The sequence below is a fragment of the Crocodylus siamensis genome, chromosome 11 (assembly GCF_052110815.1).
Source record: "Crocodylus siamensis isolate JL-2025a chromosome 11, ASM5211081v1, whole genome shotgun sequence".
NCBI classification, from domain to species: Eukaryota; Metazoa; Chordata; order Crocodylia; family Crocodylidae; genus Crocodylus; species Crocodylus siamensis.
This window is the reverse complement of record NC_143405.1, coordinates 23754406-23779114: the sequence shown is the minus strand read 5'-3', so window position 1 is coordinate 23779114 and position 24709 is coordinate 23754406. Positions and strand designations below refer to the sequence as shown.

The 24709-nt window shown below is 49.6% G+C and overlaps 1 protein-coding gene across 1 annotated transcript in view; it reads right to left on the bottom strand.

Annotated features, from left to right (window-relative positions):
* The window catches only part of CACNA2D2 (calcium voltage-gated channel auxiliary subunit alpha2delta 2), a 719777-nt gene that overhangs the window by 299848 nt on the left and 395220 nt on the right, over positions 1-24709 (bottom strand). Inside the window, exon 4 of the mRNA XM_090021767.1 lies at positions 20393-20452. Within this exon, the coding sequence (XP_089877893.1) occupies positions 20393-20452 (60 nt within the window). The remainder of the gene's footprint in view (positions 1-20392; positions 20453-24709) is intronic.

The window sequence follows — 24709 nt, the reverse complement described above, 5'->3', positions numbered from 1 at the left end:
TCATGTGATGTGTTTTGGTCCCCATCCTCTAATTTGTCTAGGTCTCTCTGAATCCTAAACCAGTGTATCTACCTTCCCCCCCCCCCCAGTTTGGTGTCATCTGAAAACTTGCTGAAGAGGCACTTGATGCCATTTTCCAGGTTACTGATGAAGATACTGAACAAAACTGGCCCCAGTCCTAGCCGCTGGGACACTCCACTTGATACCATCTGCCAACTAGACATCAAGCCATTGATTACTACCCTCTGAGCCTGATGCTCCAGCCAGTTTTCTAGCTACCTTAGAGTCCATTCATCCAACCTGTACTTGCTTAGTTTGTCTGCAAGGATGCTGTGGAAGACTATCAAAAACCTTGCTAAAGTCAAGGTACATCATGTCCACTGCTTTCCCCACATTCACAGAGCAAGTCACCTCATCATAGAAAGTAAATAGGGTGGTCATGCATGACTTGCCCTTGGTGAATCCATGCAGACTGTTCCCGATCACTTTTCTCCCAGTGCTTAAAAATGGATTCCTTGAGGACATGCTTCATGATTTTTCTGGGGACTAAGGTGAGGTCGACTCTTCTGTAGTTTCTTGGATCCTCCTTTTTCCCTTTCCTAAAGATGGGCACTATATTTGCCCTTTTCTAATCATATGGGACTTCCCCTAAATCACAAGCTTTCAAAGCTGAGGGCCAGTGGCTCTGCAATCACATCAGCCAATTCCTCAGCACCCTCAGATGCATTGAATCTGGCCCCACGGACTTGTACATGTCCAGCTTTTCTAAATAGTCCCTAACCTGTTCTTTCACCACTGAGGGCTGCTGACCTCCTGCCCAACTGTAGTCTGGGAGTTGACTTTGCCTGTGAAGACAGGTAAAAAGGGATTGAGTGCTTCAGCTTTATCCTCATCATCTGTCACTAGGTTGCCTCCCCCATTTGCTAACATGTGTAGGAACCCTTCTTGTTACCCTTCACATCCTTTGCTACCTGCAGCTCCAATTGCATTTTAGCCTTCCTGATTTCATCCCTACATGCCTGAGCAATATTCTTATACTGCTCCCTAGTTATCTATCCAAGCTTCCACTTCTTGTAAGATTCTTTTCTGTTTAAGATCACTGAAGAGTTCTCTGCTGAGCCAAGCTGGTCTTATGCCATATTTGCTATTCTTCCTGCACATCAGGATGGTTTGTTTCTGCACCCTCAGTAAGGTTTCTTTAAAGTACAATCTGCTCTCCTGGACTCCTTTCCCCCCACAGAGTGCCCTCCCAGGGTATCCTGCCCATAAGTTCCCTGAAGGAGTCAAAGTCTGCTTTTCTGAAAGTCCATTGTGGAAGCACTAGGGATAAAGGGTGAAAGGTCTTGAAGATCTTCGACATGACTTTTCCAGCAGCAACAGATAGAGCAGATCTGATGACAGCAGCAAGCAGACTCTGAGCTGGAAGACTGTGTCTGTGCAATACAGGATACATCTTCATTGGCAATTCCTTGATTCAAGGATGATCTCTACGATGGCTCATTGATGGGTCTTGAGATGACTTTAGAGTCCAATTCTTGAACGACAGATCCTTCCACAGAAGTTACAGGCCTTTCTGCAGGGGAGAGGAGGCTACAGGCTGGTATTCTTCTCCTTCTGCTTCCTCCACTCTCTTCTCTGCTTCAAGGGCAAGACACTTTACCTTGAAACAGGCTACCACTTGGTTGAGGTTGCAGCACCACTGGAGTCGGTCAACAGCTGGTCCTCCCAAGTCTTCACATCAGCACCTGTTTTCTTGAGGTATGCCTTCAATGTGTCCTTGTAGCATTTTCTTTGGCACATGTGAGATCTCAGGCTATTACTAAGCTGGAAGTAGAGCACTTGTTTTGGGAGTCGAGTCAGGCATATGCACACAATGTCCGGTCCAGTGAAGCTGGTGCTTGAGGATCACCAACTCAGTGCTGGTAATGTTGGCTTCAGTAGGGATGCTGGCATCTGTGTGGCAATCTTCCCATTTGATATAGAGGATATTATGGAGACATTGTTGGTGATAATTCTCCAAGCTCAAGATGATTACAGTAAGTCACCCACATTTCAAATCTGTAGAGGAGAGTGGGGATGATGACTGCTTTGTGGACCAAGACCTTGGTGTCCTTCTGGAGATCATGATGAATAAAGACACACTGAACCCACTTCCTAAAGGAGACATTTGTACACTGTATTTGATGCTGGAACTTCTCATCAATGTTCACTCTCTGAAAGAGGTGGCTACAGACGAAGGGGAAGTGCTTGACTACCTCCAGGTTCTTTCCCTGATGGTAATTTGGGGAGGGGGATCACATTCGTGACTTGAAGCAGGCCAGTACAGCACTTCAGTCATCTCAATGTAAAGACAGAGACTGAAAGTTCGGCAGGTTTCTCTGAAAAGATCCAGCATGGTCTGAAACGTTTTCCTCCATATCCACAAGGATAGCACACACACTGGCATACTGAAGGTCAAGGATAGTTGTTTGGAGTATTTTAGTTTTTGACTGAAAATGGTCCAGATTGAAGACCCTTCCATCCAAAGCACAACTGGAGTTGCAGCTACATGAAAGGTAACTTCTTTTTACCCTTGTACAAGTATATCAATAACAAATATGACAGCAACAAGAGGAAGATCAGGGAAAATGCAGGACCCTTACTGAATGGGGGCAGCAACCTAGTGATAGATGGGCTGTGCCTACACGAGATGCTGACTGTGCAGTAGCCCGAGACTGCTGCGCAGTAGCATCACAGGGCAGAAACCATGACATGGCACTACTGTGCAGTAACATCACAAAAATGCCTTTCATCAGCACTACTGCGCAGTAACTTGGATTACCGCATAGTCATTTAGTACTTGTTTATACAAATACTAAATGACCGCACAGTGTCTTGTATAGACATGGCCATAATGTGGAACAGGCTGAAGTACTCAATGCTTTTACCTCAGTCTTCCCAGGCAAAGTCAGCTCCCAGATTACTGCACCTAGCAGCACAGTTTGGGGAGAAGGTGAGCAGCCCTCAGTGGTGAAAGAACAGGTTAGGGACTATTTAGAAAAGTTTGATGTGTACAAATGCAAGGTGATGGCCACAATACACCAAGGGCATTGACGGAGTTGGCCAATGTGACTGTAGAGCCACCAGCCATTATCTCTAAAAACTCATGGCAATTCGGAGAGGTCCAGGATGATTGGAAAAGGGCGAATATAGTGCTCATCTTCAAGAAAAGGAGGAAGCAAGATCTCAGGAGTTATAGACCAGTCAGCCTCACCTCAGTTCCTAGAAAAATGATGAAGCAGGTCCTCAAGGAATCCATTTCTAAGCACTTGGAGGAGAAAGTGAATAGGAACAATCAGCAAGGATTCATCATAGGCAAGCCATGCCTGACCAGCCTGGTTACCTTCTATGATGAGATGATTGCCTCTGTGGCTGTGGGGAAAGCAGCGGACAAGATATACCTTGACTTTAGCAAGGCTTTTGATACAATCTCCCACAACATTCTTGCAAGTGAGCTAAGGAAGTACAGGTTAGATGAATGGATTAACGTGGCTAGATTGTCTGGTTCAAAGGGCAGTAATCAAAGGCTCGATGTCTAGTTGGGAGCCTGTATCACATGGAGTGCTCCAGGGGTCAGTCCTGGGGCCAGTTTTGTTCAGTATTGTCAGCAACAATCTGGCAGATGGGATGGCGTACACCCTCAGCAAGTTTGCAGATAACACTAAGCTGCGAGGAGTACTAGATACACTGGAGGGTGGTGCTAGGATTCAGAGAGACCCCAAACAATTGGAGGATTGGGCCAAAAGAAATCTTGTAAGGTTCAATAATGAGAAGTGCAAAGTCCTGCAAGTAAGATGGAACAATCTCATGCACAGGTACAGGCTGGAGACTGATGGGCTAAGCAATAGGTCTGCAGAAAAAGATTGGGAGTTACAGTGAACAATAAGTGGAACATGAGCTGACAGTGTGCCCTTGTTGCCAAGAAGGCTAACGGCATACTGGGCTGCATTAATAGGAGCACTGTCAAAAGATGGAGGGAAGTGATGCTTTCCTCTATTCGGCACTTGTGAGGCCACATCTAGAGTACTGTGTCCAATCTTGCCCACCCCCTCTCCCCCCCACTATGGAAAGGATGTGGACAAATTGGAGAAAGTCTAGTGGAGAGCAACGAAAATCATTAGAGGGCTGGGGCACACGATCTATGAGGAGAGCTGAGGGAACTGTGTTTATTTAGTTAGAAGAGAGGACCGAGGGAGGATTTAGCAGCAGCCTTCAACTACCTGATGGGTGGTTCCAAAGGGAATGGAGCTAGACTGTTCTCAGTGGTGGCAGATGACAGAACAAGGAGCAATGGTCTCAAATTGCAGCAAGGGAGTTTAGGTGGTACATTAGGAAGAATTTTCTCACTATGAAGACAGTAAAACACTGGAACAGGTTACCCACAGAGGTGGTGGAATCTCCATCTTTGGAGGTTTTTAAGGCCCAGCTTGATAAAGACTTGGTTAGGATGATATAGTTGGGGCTGGTCCTGCTTTCAGCAGGGGGTTGGACTAAGTGACATCCTGAGGTCCCTTCCAACCCTAATTTTCTATGATTCTATGAAAGAGCACTTTGAGGGACTCCTGAACTGTCAGTCAACTGTGGCAGATACCACCATTGTGTCCATCCTTTACTACCCTGAATGAGAATCCCTTGCCAAGTCTCCTATCCCAGAAGAAATCTGGCGTACCATCAAGGAAACTATGAACAACAAGGCTACTGGACCATACAGCATACCTGCCAAAATTTACAAGGCTGGCAGCAAGGAAGTAGTATCAAGACTCTGTAGATTTATTCTTCGAATTTGAAACAGCAAAGAGATTCCTGGAGACCTGAGGAATGCCAATATCATGAGTATCTTCAAGAAAGGAGATAATCATGAAACTTTGTGGAAAGTACTGGCCTGATTTGGATGTCCTGAAAAGTACATCAAGGTCCTGAGGTTCCTCCATGATCAGATGACTACAACAGTTCTGTGTAATCATTTGGAGATTGATCCATTTGTTATCCTGAGTGGGGTCAACCAAGGATGCATCATTGAAGGACATGTGCTGGTAAAGGGAAGGGAAGGATTACAGCAGCCTCTTCCAGAGAAAGCCCAGTGAGTGCTGTTACTACAGGTACCAATGCCAGCATAGATAAGGCTTAACCCTGTACCTGGATTGGGTCATACAAAAATCCCCAAGGCCTGGCTGCAACTGGTCTGCTTACCCAGTGGGAGCATCTACACACTCCTCTACAGCGCCATGGTTAGTGTGCTGTCACTTAGTACTTTCTTTTGGAAATACTAAATGACGGCACAGTAATAACCCATATTGCGCTGCATGTACGGTGCACAGTTATTTTTAGTTGCTACGTCGCTGTAGTGACACACTATACTGAGGGAGCATGTTGCTATGGTGATAAAGCTATGGCATCACAGTTTTTGCCCTGGACACTACATCACCATAGCGTGTTGCTACAGCGACATAGCATCACATGTAAACGTGCCCAGTATGTAGCCTACTGCACTTGCTCAGTCCATGTATACATGCCTACATGTCCACATTCCAAGGGTAACAAAATTAAATCTGTGCCAGAAACACCATACCTATACCTGGAAAACTTCCATTTATGCATACAAAGGGAAAGAAATTTCCACCCTCAGGGAAGTTAATTCAAACAAACTCAAGGTGCGACTTGAATTGCAGTAGTTAAACTAAATTAAACCTTTGTGTGAAACTGATTTAAAATTAAAGCAGCTTTGATTCAGTTTAGTTCAATTCACTTTAAAAGTGAATGAAAGCAACCTGAATTAAGACTGGTTTAATTCAGAGGATAAATATCCACATAAAAGCCTGATGTGGTTTACCAGACCTGCTTTGAAAGCTAATTCTGAGTAACTTTCCTGAATCTGGGAATAGTCAGATCTGATACGCCAGCAGCTACATCCTGCTGCTGCTCGGGGGCTGTGCTGCAATATGGCAACAGGCTGGAGAGAAGGCTGCTCCAAGAGTGACTGAGGTAAGTGTCAAGGCAAAGCATTGATGAAAGCACTTCTGTTGATGGACTGCCAGGAGAGGAGGGGACACAGCAGCTCAGAAGAATAATGACCCAACAGAAGAAACAACAGGAAATGTGTGTTTTCCAGTACAGCGTTATGAACAACATTGATTTTGAGCTGAGGCCATCTCAGCTCTTCCTTGTTGGGAAGGAGCTTTAAGAAAGGTGGCATAAAATCAAACACTCACTCTCCTGTACCAATCAAAATGCAGCTATCAGCCAAAGGGATTAGCCATTTGTCTAGGTCAGCACCCAAGGTCCATGGCAGATGCCTTTTAGCAAGTGCCTTGCTAGTGGGTAAAATGGGGCTTGATAAGTATAGCTTGCTATCACTATCTACACAGACACATGCAGAAAGCATGATAGCTAGCTACAGCCTGCTATACAAACCTATGAACAAAGAATTAGGTCCAGCTATATTTATTTTTATTTATTTGATTTATTTGATTTTCATGCCATCCTTTCCCACAAAAGCTGAGGGCTGCTTACAATAAGAGCTGTCAAGCCAGACATGATGCCCTCCCCATATTCATGCTAAGCTCCTGGTGACACAGCCTAGACCCCAATGCCACCCTGCAGTGCATCTCGGTCAGTCCCCCATCCCGCATCCACACAACGTGACTTTCTTACACAACTTTTGAGGAAAGAAGAGGGAAAGAAGAGAGGAAAGGAAAAAAAGAAAGACATAGAAGAAGAAAAGGCCCCTTGAATGACAGTAGAGTAGAAAGGAAAAGGAGTTGTGGGAATGCGGGGTGGGGAGGGGAGTTCATGGGGAGGAGCTGAGCTGAGCCCAGGGGGATTGAAAGCATCTTTCAGTGATTGGGGTTTTCTGAATGTCCGAGATAAGAAAGATGAAACACCACTGGATAAATATTCACACTGCAGCCTGGGCCCTGGTGGGTTGCAAACAGAAGACAAAAAGATTTGACAATTAGCGTAAGAAAGGAAACTGCAGCCTTGGAGGTGCTGGCATTGTTTGCCAGAGTTGGTTCTCCCTCCTGTCACCAAGCTGACAGGAGAGGGCTCCCTCTTTGGTGGTGACCAATAATGCCCACAAGACAATGTCCAGCAGAGAGCTTGGGGCAGGGGCGTGCAATTATTTCGGGTGGAAGGCTGCTTACCCAGTTTTGGCAGGCTGTCGAGGGATGCATGGGTAGCCCCGCCCCTTGACAGGTGCCCTGCCCACTGGTCACCATCTTGGGACCAATGTCCCAATGTCTTAGGACCAATGTCCCAGGGCCAGCACCGGTGGGGCACAAAGCGGGACACGGGTTGGCAGGGGTCTGTGGACCTTGGCTGGGCTGCACCAGCAGGGAGAGTGGGGAACTAGGCCAGCTCAATAGAGACCCTGCCAACTGGGACCCCATGCTCCTGGCACCCTGCTTTGGGCCCCGCTGGTGCTGGCCCTGGGACACCGGTGTGAGCTCCTGCGCCCACTCACACTCAGTGCCCCCCATTCCCACGGTACAGGTGGGGGGCAGCACACAGCCCTGAACCCCTGCTTGCTGGCAGGGAAGAAGCTGGTGTTAAGCACTGGGAAAAACAGGCCCTCGCCCACCCCATGGCTGGCACTCCCTGCTGCAGGCGCTTGCAGCCCATGTAGGGCTGTCTGGAGTAGGCGCGCTGGCCATGGGGCGAGTGAGGGGCCGCTTTCCTCTGCGCTGGGAAGGACCCTGAGGAAAAGCTGAGTGCGGGGTGGGGGGGAAGCAGCCCCTCCCCCACCCTGTGGCCGGCATCCTGCAGTGCAGCCACTTGCAGCCCATGGGGCTGTCTGGAGCAGGCACAGGCAGCCCCATGAGGGCTGTGATCAGCTGCAGCACAGGGTGCCAGGTACAGGAAGGGTGAGGGGTTGCTTCCTGCCCTCCCCCATGCTCAGGTTTTCAATAGGCCACTTTTCCCTGGGCTCCCCCCCCGCACTTTCCCCCCAACTTCCCTGAGCTTCCCATATGGGGAAGCCATGCTCCCAGGCCAGAAGCCCCCACTGGGCCCTGATGTTGTGGGAGCCTCCAAACTTCCCCTGAGTCCTACTGTCCTTGGTTCCTGTCATTTTTTACAGGAACCCAGGGCAGATAAAAATTAAATTTTCTAAATTTTTTAGGGGTCCTGTGGGCTGGATAGAATGGCCTCATGGGCCGCATCTGGCCTGTGAGCCATATTTTGCCCACCCCTGGCTTGGGGTTTGCTTTGTTCACCTGCATTGTCCCTGGATTGCTTCTGCTCTTCCACAGCAGCAGCACCCTGTTTGCGCAGACACCTTGAAGTATCCACACTTCAGCATGTGACACAGACAGACTGGCCTCAGAGCCACTGGCCTCCTGCGGACCTGATTCAGTATGCAGGACAAGCAGCAGCCAGGCCTAGTGCAGGGGGTGGACTGAATACCCATGCCAGGTACAGAGCCTGCAGTGAATGGTACCAATGAATGAATCTAAGGAAGGGACCCTCTAGCACAAAGTCAGATGTATATCAAGCGAGATGGGTTCAAGTGAGAATTACGTCGAGTACAAAGGAAAGAGGCATTACTTGTACCCCAGAGGGTGTCCTAAACTATGTGGAGGATGTGAGATGGGATACTGCCTTGTGTGCGCACACAGAGCAAACAAAGCTCACCCAGACAGGGTGTTATAGAAGCATCTTCTTGATGCAATGCAGACAGGGGGGCAACAATGCACTGCAGTGGAGATTACTATCCACTCCTCAGCACAGCACAGCACTTCTTACAACAATCGTTTTCAACCCGTGCTCCACAAAACCCTGGGGGTCCACAGACTTGCGTCTAAGGGGTCCACAAAAGATGACTATGATTAATCAAAGGTTTGTGATTACCTACACTCGCAATTCAAAGGATTCTGCACCTCCATTCAAAATTTCCATAGGGGTCCACACCTCCATTCAAAAATTTTAGGGGTCCAGAAATGAAAAATGATTGAAAACCCCTGTCTTACAAGAAACTCAACTGGCAGTTTTTTTCTCCATTTCCTTCTCTGTGTCTGCCAATTGCCAGAATGTCTGCACCTACCCTCAAGATGATCCCAGATCTCATGCAGCTAGCTGTTCTAACTGCAAAGTTAAACTTCTTCCTCTCCGATGGTGTTCATTTCTAGACTTCGGTTTCACTTCATAGTCTCTAATCTAAAAGGAGTCCTCATCTCATCAGATCAACTCTTTCCTTCTCTGCCAGACTGAGTTGATAAAGAGCTCTACTGGGATACAAATGTATCCAGCCATCTTCAGTGAAAGTGGGAAAGAGGCATAAGGGAAGACAGGGGGAATTTAATGACAAGTCAGTAAAATATTTATCCTAGTGTAACGTTAGGGTGTTCGGAATCTGTAAGTCCCAGCTAGCTGGTGTTACTGGGCTGGTGACTGTTCCAAGCACCAGACTGTGATGCTGAGAGCCCCATGGCCATCCCACGACACAGTGGGCTGAATTAAGCATCTGACACTGCTGCATTCTTGATGCCCAGCGGAACTGACCTCAAAGGCACCCAAATCCAGAGACAAGTCAAAGTGGAAAGGGCAACCCCATTGCTCCTTGGTTTCCTTTGAAATCAGAAGCTGCTGCTCACCTCTGTGCCTGCTGACTGAAGCTAGCTACTGCTTGCCAGCACTGCTTAAGTGGCTACATTTGGAAGCAGGGTGGCTGCCCTCTGGCTTCCTGTGCTTGTGCTTCACTGACGCTAATAATTTTTTGATGGGAGTGAAGTCACTCCTGTGAGAGCCAGGGCTCAGAGCAAGGCAATATGAAGATGTCAGCAAAGTAACTTTGGATGCCAGAGATCACGTCTGCCTTCCACGGACAGAACATGTTTCTATTGCATTTCCTCTGTGGACTGAAAAAGAAATCCTGAAGTGTTCAATTGTGTTGCTCACAAGGGTGGCAGTTTAAAAAACAGCAAAAAAACAAACATTCTCCTGCATCTCCAGCGCAAGTGGTTGGTGGCCATTGTCTAAGTTTGCCTGGAGCAGCAGAAGCTCCAGGACCTCTTTGCTCCCAATATATGCTTACTAGTCAAGTGCAACTGCCAGGGTATGCATATTGTCGCTCTGCTAGATACCTCAGCAAGCACAAGGAGAATGCAGTGACTACTGCACTGCAGTTGCAGGTCTGTTATTGAGCTAGCAGCAACTAAGAGTTCCAGCAGGAACTTAAATGTCAGCGGGTGTTGTTGGCCACCCAGGTCCCTGTTAACTCCATATAGACTGTGGGCAGGACATAGACTTTCTGCTGAAGCAGGCATTCATTCCCGAAGCTGGTGGTTTCAAAAATGCCAGCACTGTCATTTTGAGAAGAAAAACAAGCTTCCCAGATTGTTTGAAGAGCCCTCATTTTACAAAACTTTGTTTCCTTATGGCGTTGTTTATCCAAAAAGCACAGTTAATTTGGATCTGAGGACTAGGGCTAGCTCAGTCTGGCTGTGAGCATTCTCACAGCAAACTCCTACCTGAATTACTGGGTCCTCATTGCTTCTGCACTTACCCATGATAGTCTGGAGGCATATCCCATGGATCTTTGTGCTGAGATGTTCTAGGAATGTACCTAGTTAATTCTGACAATTGAAGAAAAACTTCTGTCCTTTGGGGGAAATTATTGGAAGGCACTGGCAGCTTATAAACACTTGAGTGATTTTCCCCTGTCATCACTGCACAGTAAGAAGCGTTCAGTTTAACCAGAACATGACTTTGAACCTACACATTCAGCCAGACCATCTAGCCAAGGCTTCAAGTACCTCCACACTCAGGTCAGAGGTTTTTCCGTATGGATGGGCTCACAGGGAAGGTGGGCTAAACCCCAGGGAGGAGCTGCAGTTAGCTGCGCAATGAAGATATCTCATGTAAAGGGTTTGAAGAGCATTATCTCCAATTTACAGTAGGGGGAAGGTGAGGCTGAGAAAGGTAAAGCAACATGCCTACGCCCATTCAGAGGCCTTAGCCCCAAGTCTCCTGAGCCCCAAGTCCTGTTCCCTCTCCACTGCAGTACTTTATGCCCTTTCCACTTCATTATGTAAATATGCTAATAAGAAAGCTTTGCAGCAAGCCTGTCCCATCTATTAACAACACAGTACAGCATAGAAGAACATTCAATACAGTGCAGAAGGGAGAGTTTTAAAGGCATGTGATGAATTCATGGATGTACACAGGGCATTGCATGGTCTCCCCTTGGGCTTTAAGAACAGTGGGCATATAGAAGGAAAGAATCTGGGTGGGTTCCACGTGTCCCAAAGAACAGGGTAAGTTTGCAAAAGGACAGAGCCAAGCCAGCAAGAAAAGTGAAAGGCAGTGAGGTTATCACTTGCATAGGCGTAGCTTTGCCTTGCCAAGAGACTCCATTTCACCATTTCTGGGAGGAAGCATCTGTAACGTTCACTGATGAGTGAAACATGCATGCTGTTCCTCAAAGGGCATCAGACAGGGATACACTTTGCACAGTCTCTCCAGTTCATGCCAGGCAGCTTCTGAAACTTCTTATAGGAGCAATCTTGAAAAACAGACAACTGAGATTCTAGCGTTACAAATATGACCTGGACACAGGGGAGCTGGCGCTCAGGGATAAAGGTCACAAACCAGGAATCCAAAACTCTAGGGCTTGGCAAGCCAGTGGTCATGGGATGAGTCAAGGGATTTAGGTAGGACACTGAGAGCTAGACAAGGAAGCAGGGAGCAAGGAATCAGGAACACTGAGCTTAACCAGAGAGAAAGCCTATCTTACGGACAACTGACAGAGCACAGCAAGGGCTCCTGCTTATTTGCCAGCAGCCACATCCATTCAGTTTAACTGGGGCCAGTTGGAAGCTCAAGCCAGTCCCACCTAGGCAATGTGGGCCAGCTGGGGGCTTGCCAGTCTGCCTACCACCCTGACTCTTGACTCCTGGTTCTGGTTAATAGATCAGCATATCCTTGTGGGAGAACCACTAGCTGCAAGGTCAGCTCATGGAGGTAAATGATTTCATAGACATCAGGGCTGGAAGGGACCTCGGGAGATCATCGAGTCCAGCCCCCTGCCCAAAGGGCAGGAAGTCAGCTGGGGTCATAGGATCCCAGCAAGATAAGCATCCAATCTACTCTTGAAGGTGTTCAATGTAGGTGCTTGAACCACCTCCGATGGCAGGCTGTTCCAGACCTTGAGGGCTCGGGCAGCAAAGAAATTCTTCCTTATGCCCAGCCTGAAACGGTCTTGCAGGAGTTTGTGACCGTTCGACCTCGTCATCCCTTGGGGCGCTCTGGTGAACAGACGTTCCCCCAGATCCTGGTGGTTACCCCTGATAAATGGGCTCGTGGTGGGAAGGGGTTAACTCCTTGCTCCCTGCGAGGAGGCCGCTGCCTGGAGCTGGGCCAGGTCAAGCCCCCGCCCAGGCCCCTACTTGGCCCAGCCCCCCAAGGAGTGAGAAGAGAAGGAGTGGGGTACTCACCAGTCCCCCTCCTGTAGGGCAGGGCCCCCCAAATCCCGGGCAGGGCCCCCCTGGTCTGAGAAACCAGCATTCCCTGACGGCAGGGCCACTGCGCATGCGCGCAGTTTAAAAGGGCCCGCCAAACAGGGAAAAAAAAGAGTCCCATGGCTCTCAGCCTGTCGTCGTAAGATCTGTTTTCCTGACCTCTGATCATGCGTGTGGCTCTCCTCTGGACTCTCTCAAGCTTCTCCACATCCTTTTTGAATTCTGGAGCCCAAAACTGGACGCAGTACTCCAGCTGCGGCCTCACCAAGGCCGAGTACAAGGGGAGAATGACGTCCCGGGATTTGCTTGAGAAGCATCTATGGACGCAAGCCAGCATTTTGGTCGCTTTACTAGCCACAGCATCGCATTGCAGGCTCATGTTCATCTTGTGGTCAGTGATGACCCCCAAGTCTCTTTCTTCTGTAGTGCTAACCAACGTAGCACTGCCGAGCCTATAAGGAAGCTGCAGGTTTTTCCTCCCAAGGTGGAGAACCTTGCATTTTTCGGTGTTAAACACCATCAGGTTCTCGTCTGCCCATTTGCTGAGCTTGTCCAGCTCAGCCTGGATCACCCGCCTATCTTCTGGCATGGATGCTTTGCCCCAAAGTTTGGTGTCATCGGCGAACTTGGCCAGTCCGCTCCTGCTCCAATGTCCACATTATTAATGAAGATGTTGAACAGTATGGGTCCAAGGACAGAGCCTTGAGGGACCCCACTGGTCACAGGGCACCACGATGAGTGACTGCCATCAATTACAACCCTCTGGGTCCGACCACGGAGCCAGTTTCCCAGCCAGCGGATCATGGTGGAGCCAAGGCCACAACTGGCCAGTTTGGCCAAGAGGTGATCATGGGATACCAGATCAAAAGCTTTTTCGAAGTCAAGATATATGACATCAATCTCTTCTCCCTTGTCCAGGTGATAGGTCACCTGGTCATAGAAGGAAATGAGATTGGTCAAACAAGACCTACCCGCAACAAACCCGTGCTGGCTATCCTTTAGAATGTTAGCCTGGGCCAGTCCCTCAAGGATGGCCTCCTTAATAAACTTTTCTAAGATCTTCCCCAGGATAGAAGTCAGGCTGATGGGCCTGTAGTTAGCCGGATCCACTCTCCTCCCTTTCTTGAAGATCGGTACCACATTGGCCTTCTTCCAGTCTTCGGGCACTACACCAGAGCGCCAGGAGTTTTCAAAGATCCATGCCAGGGGCTGGGCTATGGCGCTCGCCAGCTCCTTGAGTACCCTGGGGTGCAGATTGTCAGGGCCGGCTGACTTGAAGGTATCCAGCTTCTCAAGGTGTTCCTTCACGAGGTCAGCATTAATGGAGGGTAGGGGATCCCCATCACCCGGATCTCCCTGTTGCATAGCAGGCATGGGCATCCCATGGGACTGATGAAAGACTGACGCAAAGTACCTATTTAATAGGTTGGCTTTTTCCTGGGCATCTGTTGTCAGTTGCCCCATCTGGTTTAGCAGGGGTCCAACATTGCCCTTGCTTTTCCTCCGGCTCCCCACATATCTGAAAAAGGACTTTTTGTTGCCCTTGATGCTTGAAGCTAGTTGGAGTTCAGTTGCAGCCTTGGCTTTCCTGGTTTGCTCCCAGCAGGACCGGACCAGCACAGAATAATCCTCCTTGGAGGTGAATCCCGTCCTCCATCCTTTGTAGGCTTTCTTTTTTAGCTGCAAGAGGTCCGCTAGGTCCCTGGAGAGCCAGGAGGGCTGCTGTGCCTTCTTGCTGCCTTTCCTCCATGTTGGAATAGATTTAGCTTGTGCACTGAGGATCGCTTCCTTGAGAAGCAACCACTCTTCTTGAACTCCCATCTCCCTGGGGTCATGGTCCCTAAGGGCCTGACCGACTAGCCTCTTGAGCTTGTCAAAGTCGGCTTTTCTGAAGTCAAGGACTTCTGTGTTGCTGACTGACTTGCCAGCTTTACGGCGGATGGTGAAGGTGATCAGCTCGTGGTCACTGTCACCCAGCTTCCCATCGATCACTAGGTCGCCGATTAGGTCGTCCCCCGTAGCCAGTACCAGGTCGAGCAGCGCTTTGCCTCTCGTTGGCCCATAGACTTCTTGAGTCAGGTAGAGGTCATCCACGCACGAGAGAAAGCTTTGTGACCGCTTGGATTTTGCTGAGTGATCTTCCCACGAGATGTCCGGGTAATTGAAGTCACCCATGACAACCAAGGTCCTGGAGCAAGCGGCCTCAGTCAGTTCCCGGGCGAACTCCTGGTCAAGCTCAGGACTTTGAGTGGGAGGTCTGTAGTAGACTCCCACCGTTGTGTCCCCTGTGCCGTATTCCCCACAAATTTTTACCCAGAGGGTCTCTAGCTGTCCATGCTGGTCACCAACATCAGCTTGCAGGGACATGTAGCTTTCCTTCACATAGAGAGCTACACCCCCGCCCTTTTTGTCAACACGATCCCTCCTGTACAGGGTATAGCCCTCTATACCCATGGTCCAGTCATGGGTGGAGTCCCACCAGGTCTCCGTTATCCCAATGACATCATAACTCTTTGCACTGAGCAGGAGGACGAGCTCCTCCTGCTTGTTGCCCAGGCTCCTGGCATTAGTGTACAGGCAGGCAAGTGTCCCCTTGGGGGCTCTTGCCTTGCCCACAGATTGTGCCAGGGCTGGGGCAGGGGTGGGCTCCCTTAAGTGCCTTGGTCTGCTGGCTTTGCAAGGGTTGCTCTGCGGGCCAGCAGTGGCAGTAGTCCCCCCATCCCCCAGCGGGCTTAGTTTAAAGCCCAGTGGAGCAGGTCAGCCAGCCTGGCTGAGAAGAGCCTCCTCCCCAGGGGAGAGAGGTGGAGGCCATCTCTTCCAAGCAGCTTGCTGCCTCTCTCGCCAAAGAGCGGGCTGTGGTCATGGAAGCCAAAGCCTTCCCGATGACACCAGCTCCGCAGTCTTTGGTTCACTGTGTGGATCCTCCTCTCCCTCCTCAGCCCATAGCCCGAGACTGGGAGGATCGACGAAAACACCACCTGAGCTCCCAGACCCCTAAGCCCCGCTCCCAACTCCCTGTAGCGCCTCATGACCTGGCTGGGGGTGCTCCGAGCCATGTCATTGGTGCCCACATGAATAAGGAGCATGGGGTAGTGGTCTGTGGGCCAGAGGAGCTCTGGGATCCTCTCCGCAATGTCTCAGATGCGGGCCCCCGGGAAGCAGCAGACTTCCCAGGCTAAGGGGTCGGGGCGGCAGATTGCCCCCTCAGTGCCCTGCAGGATGGAGTCTCCCACAACAAACACCTTTCGCTTTGTCTTGGGGACAGCGGGGGCTGTAGCTGTGGTTGAGCAGACTCTGCTGGGGCTGCAAGAGGTGCGAACCTGTTGCTAAGCTCCGGCGAGGGAGGGGCCTTGGTGCGGCGGGCCTTCGGGCCCTTGACCACCTTGGTCCATGCCCCTGACTGGGCAGAGCGGGAGGTCCCAGAGTCCTCCTTAGTCGTGGAGGGAGACGGTGCTCTCCCCTGCGGCTCCCGGGGGAGAAGGGCCTGGCAGTAGGAGTCTATCTCCTGCTCGCAGTCCCTGATGGCACGCAGTCTCTGGACTGTGGCCTGGAGCTCCTCCAGCTGGCGCGCCAGAGACCCCAGCAGGGAGCAGACCCCGCAAGGGGAGGTGGCCATGCTCCCAGGCCCCAGAGCCTGAAAAAGGGACAGGCAGCCCCCGCAGCCAAGAGCCAGGGGCTCTGTCTGCGTGGAGCCCGGGACCGTGGGCTCCGTCTGGGCGGCCGTCTCTGAGGTGCCCAATGCGGGGGCTGCAGAGCCTGAGGGGACCCTCGGGGTGCGGCGCGTGCCCATCCGTGTCATGCCTCTGGTAAGCTGGCTACTGCTGGGGCTGACTACTCTGGGGGGGTTGCAGGCAGGGTCTCGTGCCCTCCCGCGCCCTCTCCTGCGCGAACTCCGTGCTAACTCGAGCGCCTGTTTACGCAGCCTGTTCGCGCGGCTCTGGTCGCAGGGCTCCCTGGGGGGCTGGGCCAAGCAGGGGCCTGGGCGGGGGCTTGACCCAGCCTGGCTCCAGGCAGCGGCCTCCTCCCAGGGAGCGAGGAGTTAAACCCCTCCCCCCACGAGCTGTGGGCACTTCTCAGAGCTCTAGGAAAAATACGGATGACCCATAAGGGCCTAATCCCATTTCCTTTCTTTCTTTTCTTGCCCCAATAAGGGCCTGATCCTGTTTTCTTTCCCCAACCTGTGGCCCCTCTGAGCTCAGTGGCAATACTGGTATCCAAGAAATGTAGGAATCAGGCCCTAATGTGAGAGTTGGAGGAGAAATTGCTGGCAAATCCCTTGATCTGAAGCTACTGGGATCATGTTCTTTGGGTTAGGTTCTCTTCTGTCTCTCACACTCTTGTAGGTAGAGGAGGAAGAAAGCAATCATGATGGTAACAGCAAGACCAGGAACAGAAATTGGCCATAGAATTTGAGACCTAATTAGACTGTTTGTATGTATGATGGGGGTTTAGTCCCGTAAACTGAAGTGGCGAGTTTTTAATTGTAATAATTAAAAACACACTGTTTCAATTTAGGGGCTTCCATCACCATTACAGTGAGGAGCTCAATCCTTTTCCTTTTTTCCCCCACGGAGCCTATCCGCTTCTCCTGCAGCTGTGGAGTGAACTGTTGGTGGGCCGAACAGCCTTCCTTCCCTGGTGGTGGCACCCCCCAGGGCCATCTGGGTGGGCTGACAGCAGGCAGGTACTGCCTGGGGGGGCACCACTACTGTGGACAGGAGGTTCGGGGCCTGCTACAGCTCAGGCACACTGGCAGCTCGCTCCCCGGCTATGGGAGAGGTGGACAGGCTCTGTGGAAGGAAAAAAAAAAAAAAAAAAGGATCAGGCCCCTCACTGCTTTTTCCATCCCCTCAGCAGAGCCTGCCCATGCAAGCTGTCGCTGGGCTGCGCAGCCCCTGAGGTGCAGGGGGACCTGGTCCTTCCCTCTGCGGCAGCAGCACCCCCCCATGGCCACCCAGGCAAGGTGCTAGCTGTGCAGGTGCTGTCCCAGCTCACAGGCAGCACCCGCTAGGGAAGAGTTGGATCCAGCAGGTGCTGCTTGTGAGCTGAGGCAGCACCTGTGCAGCTAGCACCCCACCTGGGTGGCCCTGGGGGCAGCTGCCCCCCCCCTCCAATAGCACAGGGGCTGCATAAGAGTAAATTGGATGCTTATCAAGAGTAAATTGGATGCTTATTCAAGAGTAAATTGGATGCTTATCTTGCTGGGATCCTATGACCCCAGCTGACTTTGGGCAGGGGGCTGGACTCGATCTCCCAAGGTCCCTTCCAGCCCTAATGTCTATGAAATCTATGAAATAACCCAGCGGCAGCTCATGCAGGCAGTCTCTGCTGAGGCGAAAAGAAAAAAAAAGGCAACGAGAGGCCTGATCCTCTTTTTTCCCCCCCCCCCGTGGAGCCTGCCTGCTGCTCCTGAGGCCAGGCAGTGAGCTGCCAGAGGGCCCTGAGCTGCGGGGGGCCCCTGAAACTTCCCTCCACAGTGGCAGCATCCCCCAGGCCACCTGGGTGGGAGGTAGGGTGGCCATCAAGGTACCTCAAGAATAGAGGACAGTTGCATTTAGTGCACCCCCCACCATGAACATCGCATGCCTCCTGAGACTGGAGGGGACACAGCGAGCTCCCGCAGGCGGTGGTATCAGCAGCAGGGGCACGGCAGCGGGGAGCTGTGGTGGTGTCAGCGTTGCGAGGGCTTCCAAGTGGTGAAAAATAGAGGACATAAAGGTCCAGTTTCATATCAATAGAGGACAGAGGACCAGAAGACTGGACTGTCCTCTATAAAACTGGACAAATGGCTACCCTAGCGGGAGGCTAATGAGCAGGTGCTGCCCCAGCTCTCAGACAACACCCAGCCCAATCCAACTGTTCCCTGAGCCTGAGCTGGGGCAGCACCCACTCACTAGTAGCCTGCCTGGGAGCCTCAGAAGGAAGGACTGGGGCCTTCTGCAGCTCCAGGGTGGCTCACGACTGTGGGAGACAGGTTGGCTCCATGAAAAAAAAAAAAAAGATTGGGCCCCTCACTGCTTCTGCCTTCAGCCCACTTCTCATACAGCAGGGTGCTGAGCTGTCAAAGGCATTATGAGCTGACCAAATGGCAAACTGAACTCTTGCAATTGGGCTCGTTCTTTCTGCTTCCTTCTGCTACTCCATAAGCCTAATTCTGCTGTTTGTCTCTATCAAAGACGTCAATAGGTAGGCCAACCAGGGAGAATCTTAGAGCAGCTTTGGCCTCATGCCTTATTTTTGTCTTCTCCATGACTTTTACTTCTTTCCCTGTTTTTGTCCCTTGTCCAGGCTGCCTAATGGAATTTAGTTAGGCTACAAAAGGCCTCTCCTTAATACATGCCCCTATTTAGTGGTCATTTCATCCCCATTCCTCTTTGCAAATAGAACTCTAGCTCTTTCCTCTTACAGACAGATCAAAGAAGATCTCAGAAGCACATCTGGGTACAGCTATGACAGCCCTCAGCAATGCTCAGGGTGTTCACCCCTTGCCCTGTACAAAACTAAAGTAATGGTAGATATAATGCTAAGGCCACCTGGTTCTCAGACTGTGCTTTTCAGCAGAGAGTTCAAAGTCCTGTCCAAAGGAGGTATCATTATCCCCATCTGACAGATGCTCAAGGTTACTCAGCAAGTCAGTGAAAGAACCAGGATGAGAACCTATGCCTTCCAAATCCCAGTCTTATCCATTGGGCCACAATACCTCAAAGACTAAAGTGTCCAGGAGCACACATCTTGCTGGACAAAATGGAGAGATTGTGGAAGGGCACGGCAAGGTGCCCACTACTGCTGGAGAGCACTCAGGAGACACTGAAGATTTTTGACTTTGGGGGCATTTGTAGGATAGATAAGCACCTTGAGTCGACAGGAATCTTCCTGGGACAACCAGAGAGAAAAGAGGCCAACCCAATTTTGACAATGCAGTGGTGTTTTTTCTGGGGCTGGTTTCTTAAGGTCCTCCAGGATTGTTTGCAGGGAATAAGAAGGAATTCTGCATAAGGGAGACAAAATCTGGCACTTGGTGCTGAGGAGGTCGGTCTCTTGGTATTTTTTTCAGAATTCATTTGCACTGAAAGCAAAACAATCTTTTCTTCCCTTTGCATTATTGTTATAATTTGAGAGCATTTTCAGGCAGAATACTTCAGATGCCTGCTGAGCTTTATCACTGCCATAATTACAAAGTCAAATGCAATCATTAAAACAACATTTTCCCTGCAACAGTCTAGATTACTCCTTCCCCCAATACCAACACCAATTGGCATTACTGTCAGGCATTGAAAAACAGGCATGTGCGTGTACGCATGTCAGCTATCGTCATCTAACACAAGACCTTGGAATGCACCCAGCCTGTCCTTCTCTGTATGCTGATCATACACATGACCTGTCTATTAAGCTGGCAAAAATGTAAACTCTCTGGGTAGCTCTCAATAGGCGCTTGAAACCAAAGTGTTTAACCATTAGCTTGACCTTCACCTTCTGTCTTCTGACTGCTCTTATTACCTGTATGCACAAGCAGAGGCAATGCTGGAAACAAGCTCAAAATTACTTCATTCACTTTCATTAAGGTTGGCAGGCAATGGGGACAGAGAGATGAGGAGCAGGGCATCTGCATATGAACTCACAGAGATGAACAGTGTGAACAGAAAGTTTGCTTTAAAAATTGTAGTGAGGGAAGGAGCAGGAGGAGGAGAATTAGAGAGAGAAAGGGAAAGAGAGGAAGGAAAATTAAGGGAGGAGAGGGAAAATTAAGGAGACCGAGAGAAAATTTTGAAAGAATTTGAAGGTCCAATTTCTGCCTCACTTATACTTTACAACCAGTGGGGTTACATGCAAGTGGAAAGACAGAGAAATCAGGCCATTTACAAGGCCACCAGGCCTGAGAAGAGATGACTAGAGCTTACCTTGATGTTGTCCTGCCAGCGGTGGGTTTTCTGGAACCTCTCAGCTGCATCAGCGAGATTCTGTAAATCATACAAGAGAAATGAGGTGAGCTCAGATAAAACACTGTCCTTTGCAACAGGTGGAGGACTGGCTCATTCTTCCCCTGAACAGGTTTGGTTACACTGGTACCTGGGGACTTATGCACAATGGAACCAAACCAGAGAAACCCCCAGAGTGAATAGGAATAGGAAAAGTCTCTACTGCTTGAACAGGCTCTTTAGCCGCAGGCACACATCATCCTCTGTGAATCAGGCACAATGAAGGCTGTGTAACACACATGGCGGATGAAAGAGCATGTTCAGCAGTGCAGCTGATAAGAGCCAAGGCAAAATCGGCACCTCGCTATGCCCTTCCAAGTGCACATCAAATTAACAAGCCCTGTGAGGCTCCCCCCATGGGTTCTAGACTAGGAGGGTCTTCTACCCCTCTCTTGGTCCCCATCCCTAAACCACAGTGTAATTAGACTTCACACATGCTGTGAAAGGCCTTCACCCCTGCTCCATAAAGATTCTGGAGAGGACAGGACAGGGTGAGACCTTAAAGACTAACTCGTTCAGCAGGTGAGAAAAACAAACCCTCGATTAACAACTGCCCTTGACTACACAGGTTAAACTGAAGTTGTGATTTTAAACCAGTTTCATTAAACAGGTGCAAAAGGCTATAATTTCAGATTAAAGCAGTTTTATTGCAGTTTATCTTAAATCAATTCTTTTCTGACTTTGGCTATGCCAAAGGAAACCACACTGAAACCAAAGCAAGTGTCCACACAGAGATTTCTACAAAGTTAAATCAATCGGTTTTAAGCCATCTGAGGATTTTGAGTCAGTGCTAGTACATGCCAATAAACCCAGATTCCAGGGACCAGGAGTTTTTCCTGGAACTGCCAGACTGCGTGCTGACCTACTGCTAGATCTGTGGTACTACACGCTCTAGAAAAGACCAGGTCCCCTGGGAAAGCTTCTTTAATATGGCTGTCTGAAGAGTTAATGTTTTGCCTGGAGGTAATTAACTCCTGTACATCCCTCCAGACTATTTTTACACTTTGGATGCACACCCTGAGGAGAGTCAGTTCAGCACCACTGAGCCAGCCTGCAATGCACCAGCTATTTCTGAGAAGCTAGTGAATGGGGAGAAGAATCAGGTAAGATATCACAGTAGCTCTGCCTTTAATTACTGACTGCAGTGGGAGGTTTCCAGGCTGAGATAGCATTTCAAGACAGCCTGACAAGGTCTAATCAAAGGATAGGTTAAGTGCAGACAGAAAAACTACTTTATTTCTCTAAAACGTATGAGATTTTTTTTTAAGGGGGAAAAAAAAATCCATCTCCAGTGACAGAGTAGAGATGTCGCCACTAATGACTGCAGCAGCATCACTGGAAAGCAAACCATGGGGCATCACTTGGCACAGCCAAGGGACCAAGTATGCTGTCTTTCCATATAGCTAGGTTACTCTGGGCAATGAGGCTGGCACCACCTGGAATGTGAAAAGGTGGAGTAGGATCAAAAATTGCTGATACATTGATGAGCCTGAAGGGGACAGCATTTCACCTCCTCTTAGGAAGAATGGTGCCTACTTCAGGAAAGGGACTATTAGGATAACTGCTTCCCATAATCTATAGAAAGATAAGGCCAGAATTTCCAAAGGTGTCCAGTGATTCAGGGTGTTCAACTAGAGAAACAACAGGCTTGATTTTTTTCCATGGGAGCTGGTATGGACTAGGAAAGAAACTACAGAAAAACAGGGCATTTTCTGCCTTCCCCTGAAGCATACTCCATTGATTGTACCCCCTCAAGAACAGCAACCCCCTTCTAGTGCTCCACTGAAAAAGAGAGGCCAAGGCACATGGACCAGACTATTTATCATGGTCCAGGGGTACTTCAGTTCCTGTGGTGTTGCAATGCAGATGGGGGAAGTAGGTGGATCCACCATGTGAGTGGATATGTAGTATTTCATACACTGTCCAGGAAGGGGTGAGTCTATAATGGAATAAAGGGTGTGCTCTAGTTGCTCTCAAAGTCACGCTAGGCTGAAATCATTTGATTTCCAGCAATAGAAATAAAAGGCCCCACTCATTATTCCAGCAGTGCTCCCCTCACCCTGACCCACTAGGGATCACTTGCCTTTCCCATTGCCATGACCCCTCCCCCAAGAATGGGGTGACTTGCATCTTCTACATCCTGCAGGCTGGCTAGTTTGCTTCACTCTTCTCCTAGATTGGTGGAATAGCCCTCCGAAGGCCCCAGGATTGGGTTCCTATCTTGATCAGCAAATTGTCAAGGAAGGGAGCAGTGAACACAAGAGGTAGTTGTTGCCATCCATTTTACTGGTACATGCCCATTCCACAGATTTCATAGATGTTTAGGGTCAGAAGGGATTTCAGTAGATCATCAAGTCCAACCCCCCTGCCCTTGGCAGGAAAGAGCACTGGGGTCAGATGACCCCAGCTAGGTGCTTGTCCAGTCTCCTCTTAAAAAGCCCCAAGGTAGGTGAGAGCACCACCTTCCTTGGGAGCCCATTCCAGATTCTGGTAACCCGTACCATGAAGAAGTGGCCGTTGTTTCTAGTCATTCCGAGGGGCACCCTGGTAAACAGAGTATCTCCTATCCCTTGCTGCCCCCCGCCCCGATGAATTTGTAGATGGCCACAAGATCACCTTTCAGCCTTCTCTTGTGGAGGCTGAAGAGATTCAGGTCCCTCAATCTCTCCTCACAGGGCCTTACCTGCAGGCCCCTAACCAGATGAGTAGCCCTTCTCTGGACTTATAGTCAGCCACCAGTTCCCCCCATGAGCCTGAGCTTTTCCAGGCTGAAGAGTCCCACGGCTCTCAACACAGGGCTTGTTCTCTTGCCCTCTGATCATGCGCATGGCTCTCCTCTGGACTCTCTTAAACTTCTCCACATCCTTTTTAAATTGTGGAGCCCATAATTGGATGCAGTACTCCAGCTGCAGCCTCACCAAGCCAGAGTACAGTGGGCAGGAGGATGACATCCTGGGATTTTCTTGGGAAGCATCTATGGATGCAAGCCAGAGTTTTGCTTGCCTTACCAGCTGCAATATTGCATTGGTGGCTCATATTCATCTTGTGGTCAATCACGACCCCCAAGTCCCTTTTGGCTCTGGTGCTAGCAAGTGTAGCACTGCCGAGCATATAAGCATGCTGCAGGATTTTTTTCTCCCCCAAGCTGGAGTACCTTGGGTTTTTCAGTGTTGAATGCCATCAGGTTTTCGACCACCCATTTTCTGAGCCTGTCTAGGTCGGCTTTGATCACTAGCCTATCCTCATGTGTGGACGCTTTACCCCAAAATTTGGTGTCATTGGCAAACTTGGCCAGTCCCCTTCTGACACCAATGTCTACATCATAAATAAAGATGTTAAAGAGTAAAGGCCCAAGGATGGAGCCTTGGCAGATCCCACTGGTCATGGAGCACCACAATGATTTACTTCTGTCTATTATCACTCTCTGGGTCTGACCTCAGAGTCAATTCCCCAGCCAATGGACTGTGATGTAGCTGAGGCCACAGTTGGCCAATTTTTGCAGGAGGATATCATAGGACACCATATCGAAGGCTTTTTTAAAATCAAGATATACGACGTCAATTTCTTCTCCCTTGTCCAGGTGATATGTCACCTGGTCATAGAAGGAGACGAGATTGGTCAGGCAAGGAATGAGATTGGTCAGGCAAGGAAGATCCCTTTCTGCCATTGTGATACTTAGAAGGTATCTGTATGTGTGTTGGTGATTCCTTCTCACTAGGTGCAATACTTTGCACTTATCTTTGTTAAACTACATTTTATTCTGTTCTGTCCACTTTTGCAAGTTGTCCAAATCCACCTGAATCCATTCCCTGCCCACCCGTGTGTTTACTTTGCCCCATAATTTGGTGTTGTCTGCAAATCTGGACAGAGTGCTTTCCATGCCCTCATCCAAGTCACTGATGAAGATATTGAACAGCACCGGTCCAAGGAGAGAACCTTGAGGGATCCCACTGCCCACATCTTTCCAGGTCAATACCAACCCATCCACCACCACTCTGAGTGTCCCATACGCCAATTTGCCACCCACCTGACTGCATAATCCTCTATGCCACAGCCACTTAGTTTACTTATAAGAATGGGATGAGACACCATATCAAAGGCCTTTTTAAAATCCAAGTAGATGACACCTACCTCAACTCCTGCATCTAAGCATTTTGTGACCTGGTCGTTTTAAAAAGAAATAAGGTTAGTTGGGCAGGATCTACCTGCTATGAATCCAATCTGGTTAATCTTCAGCAT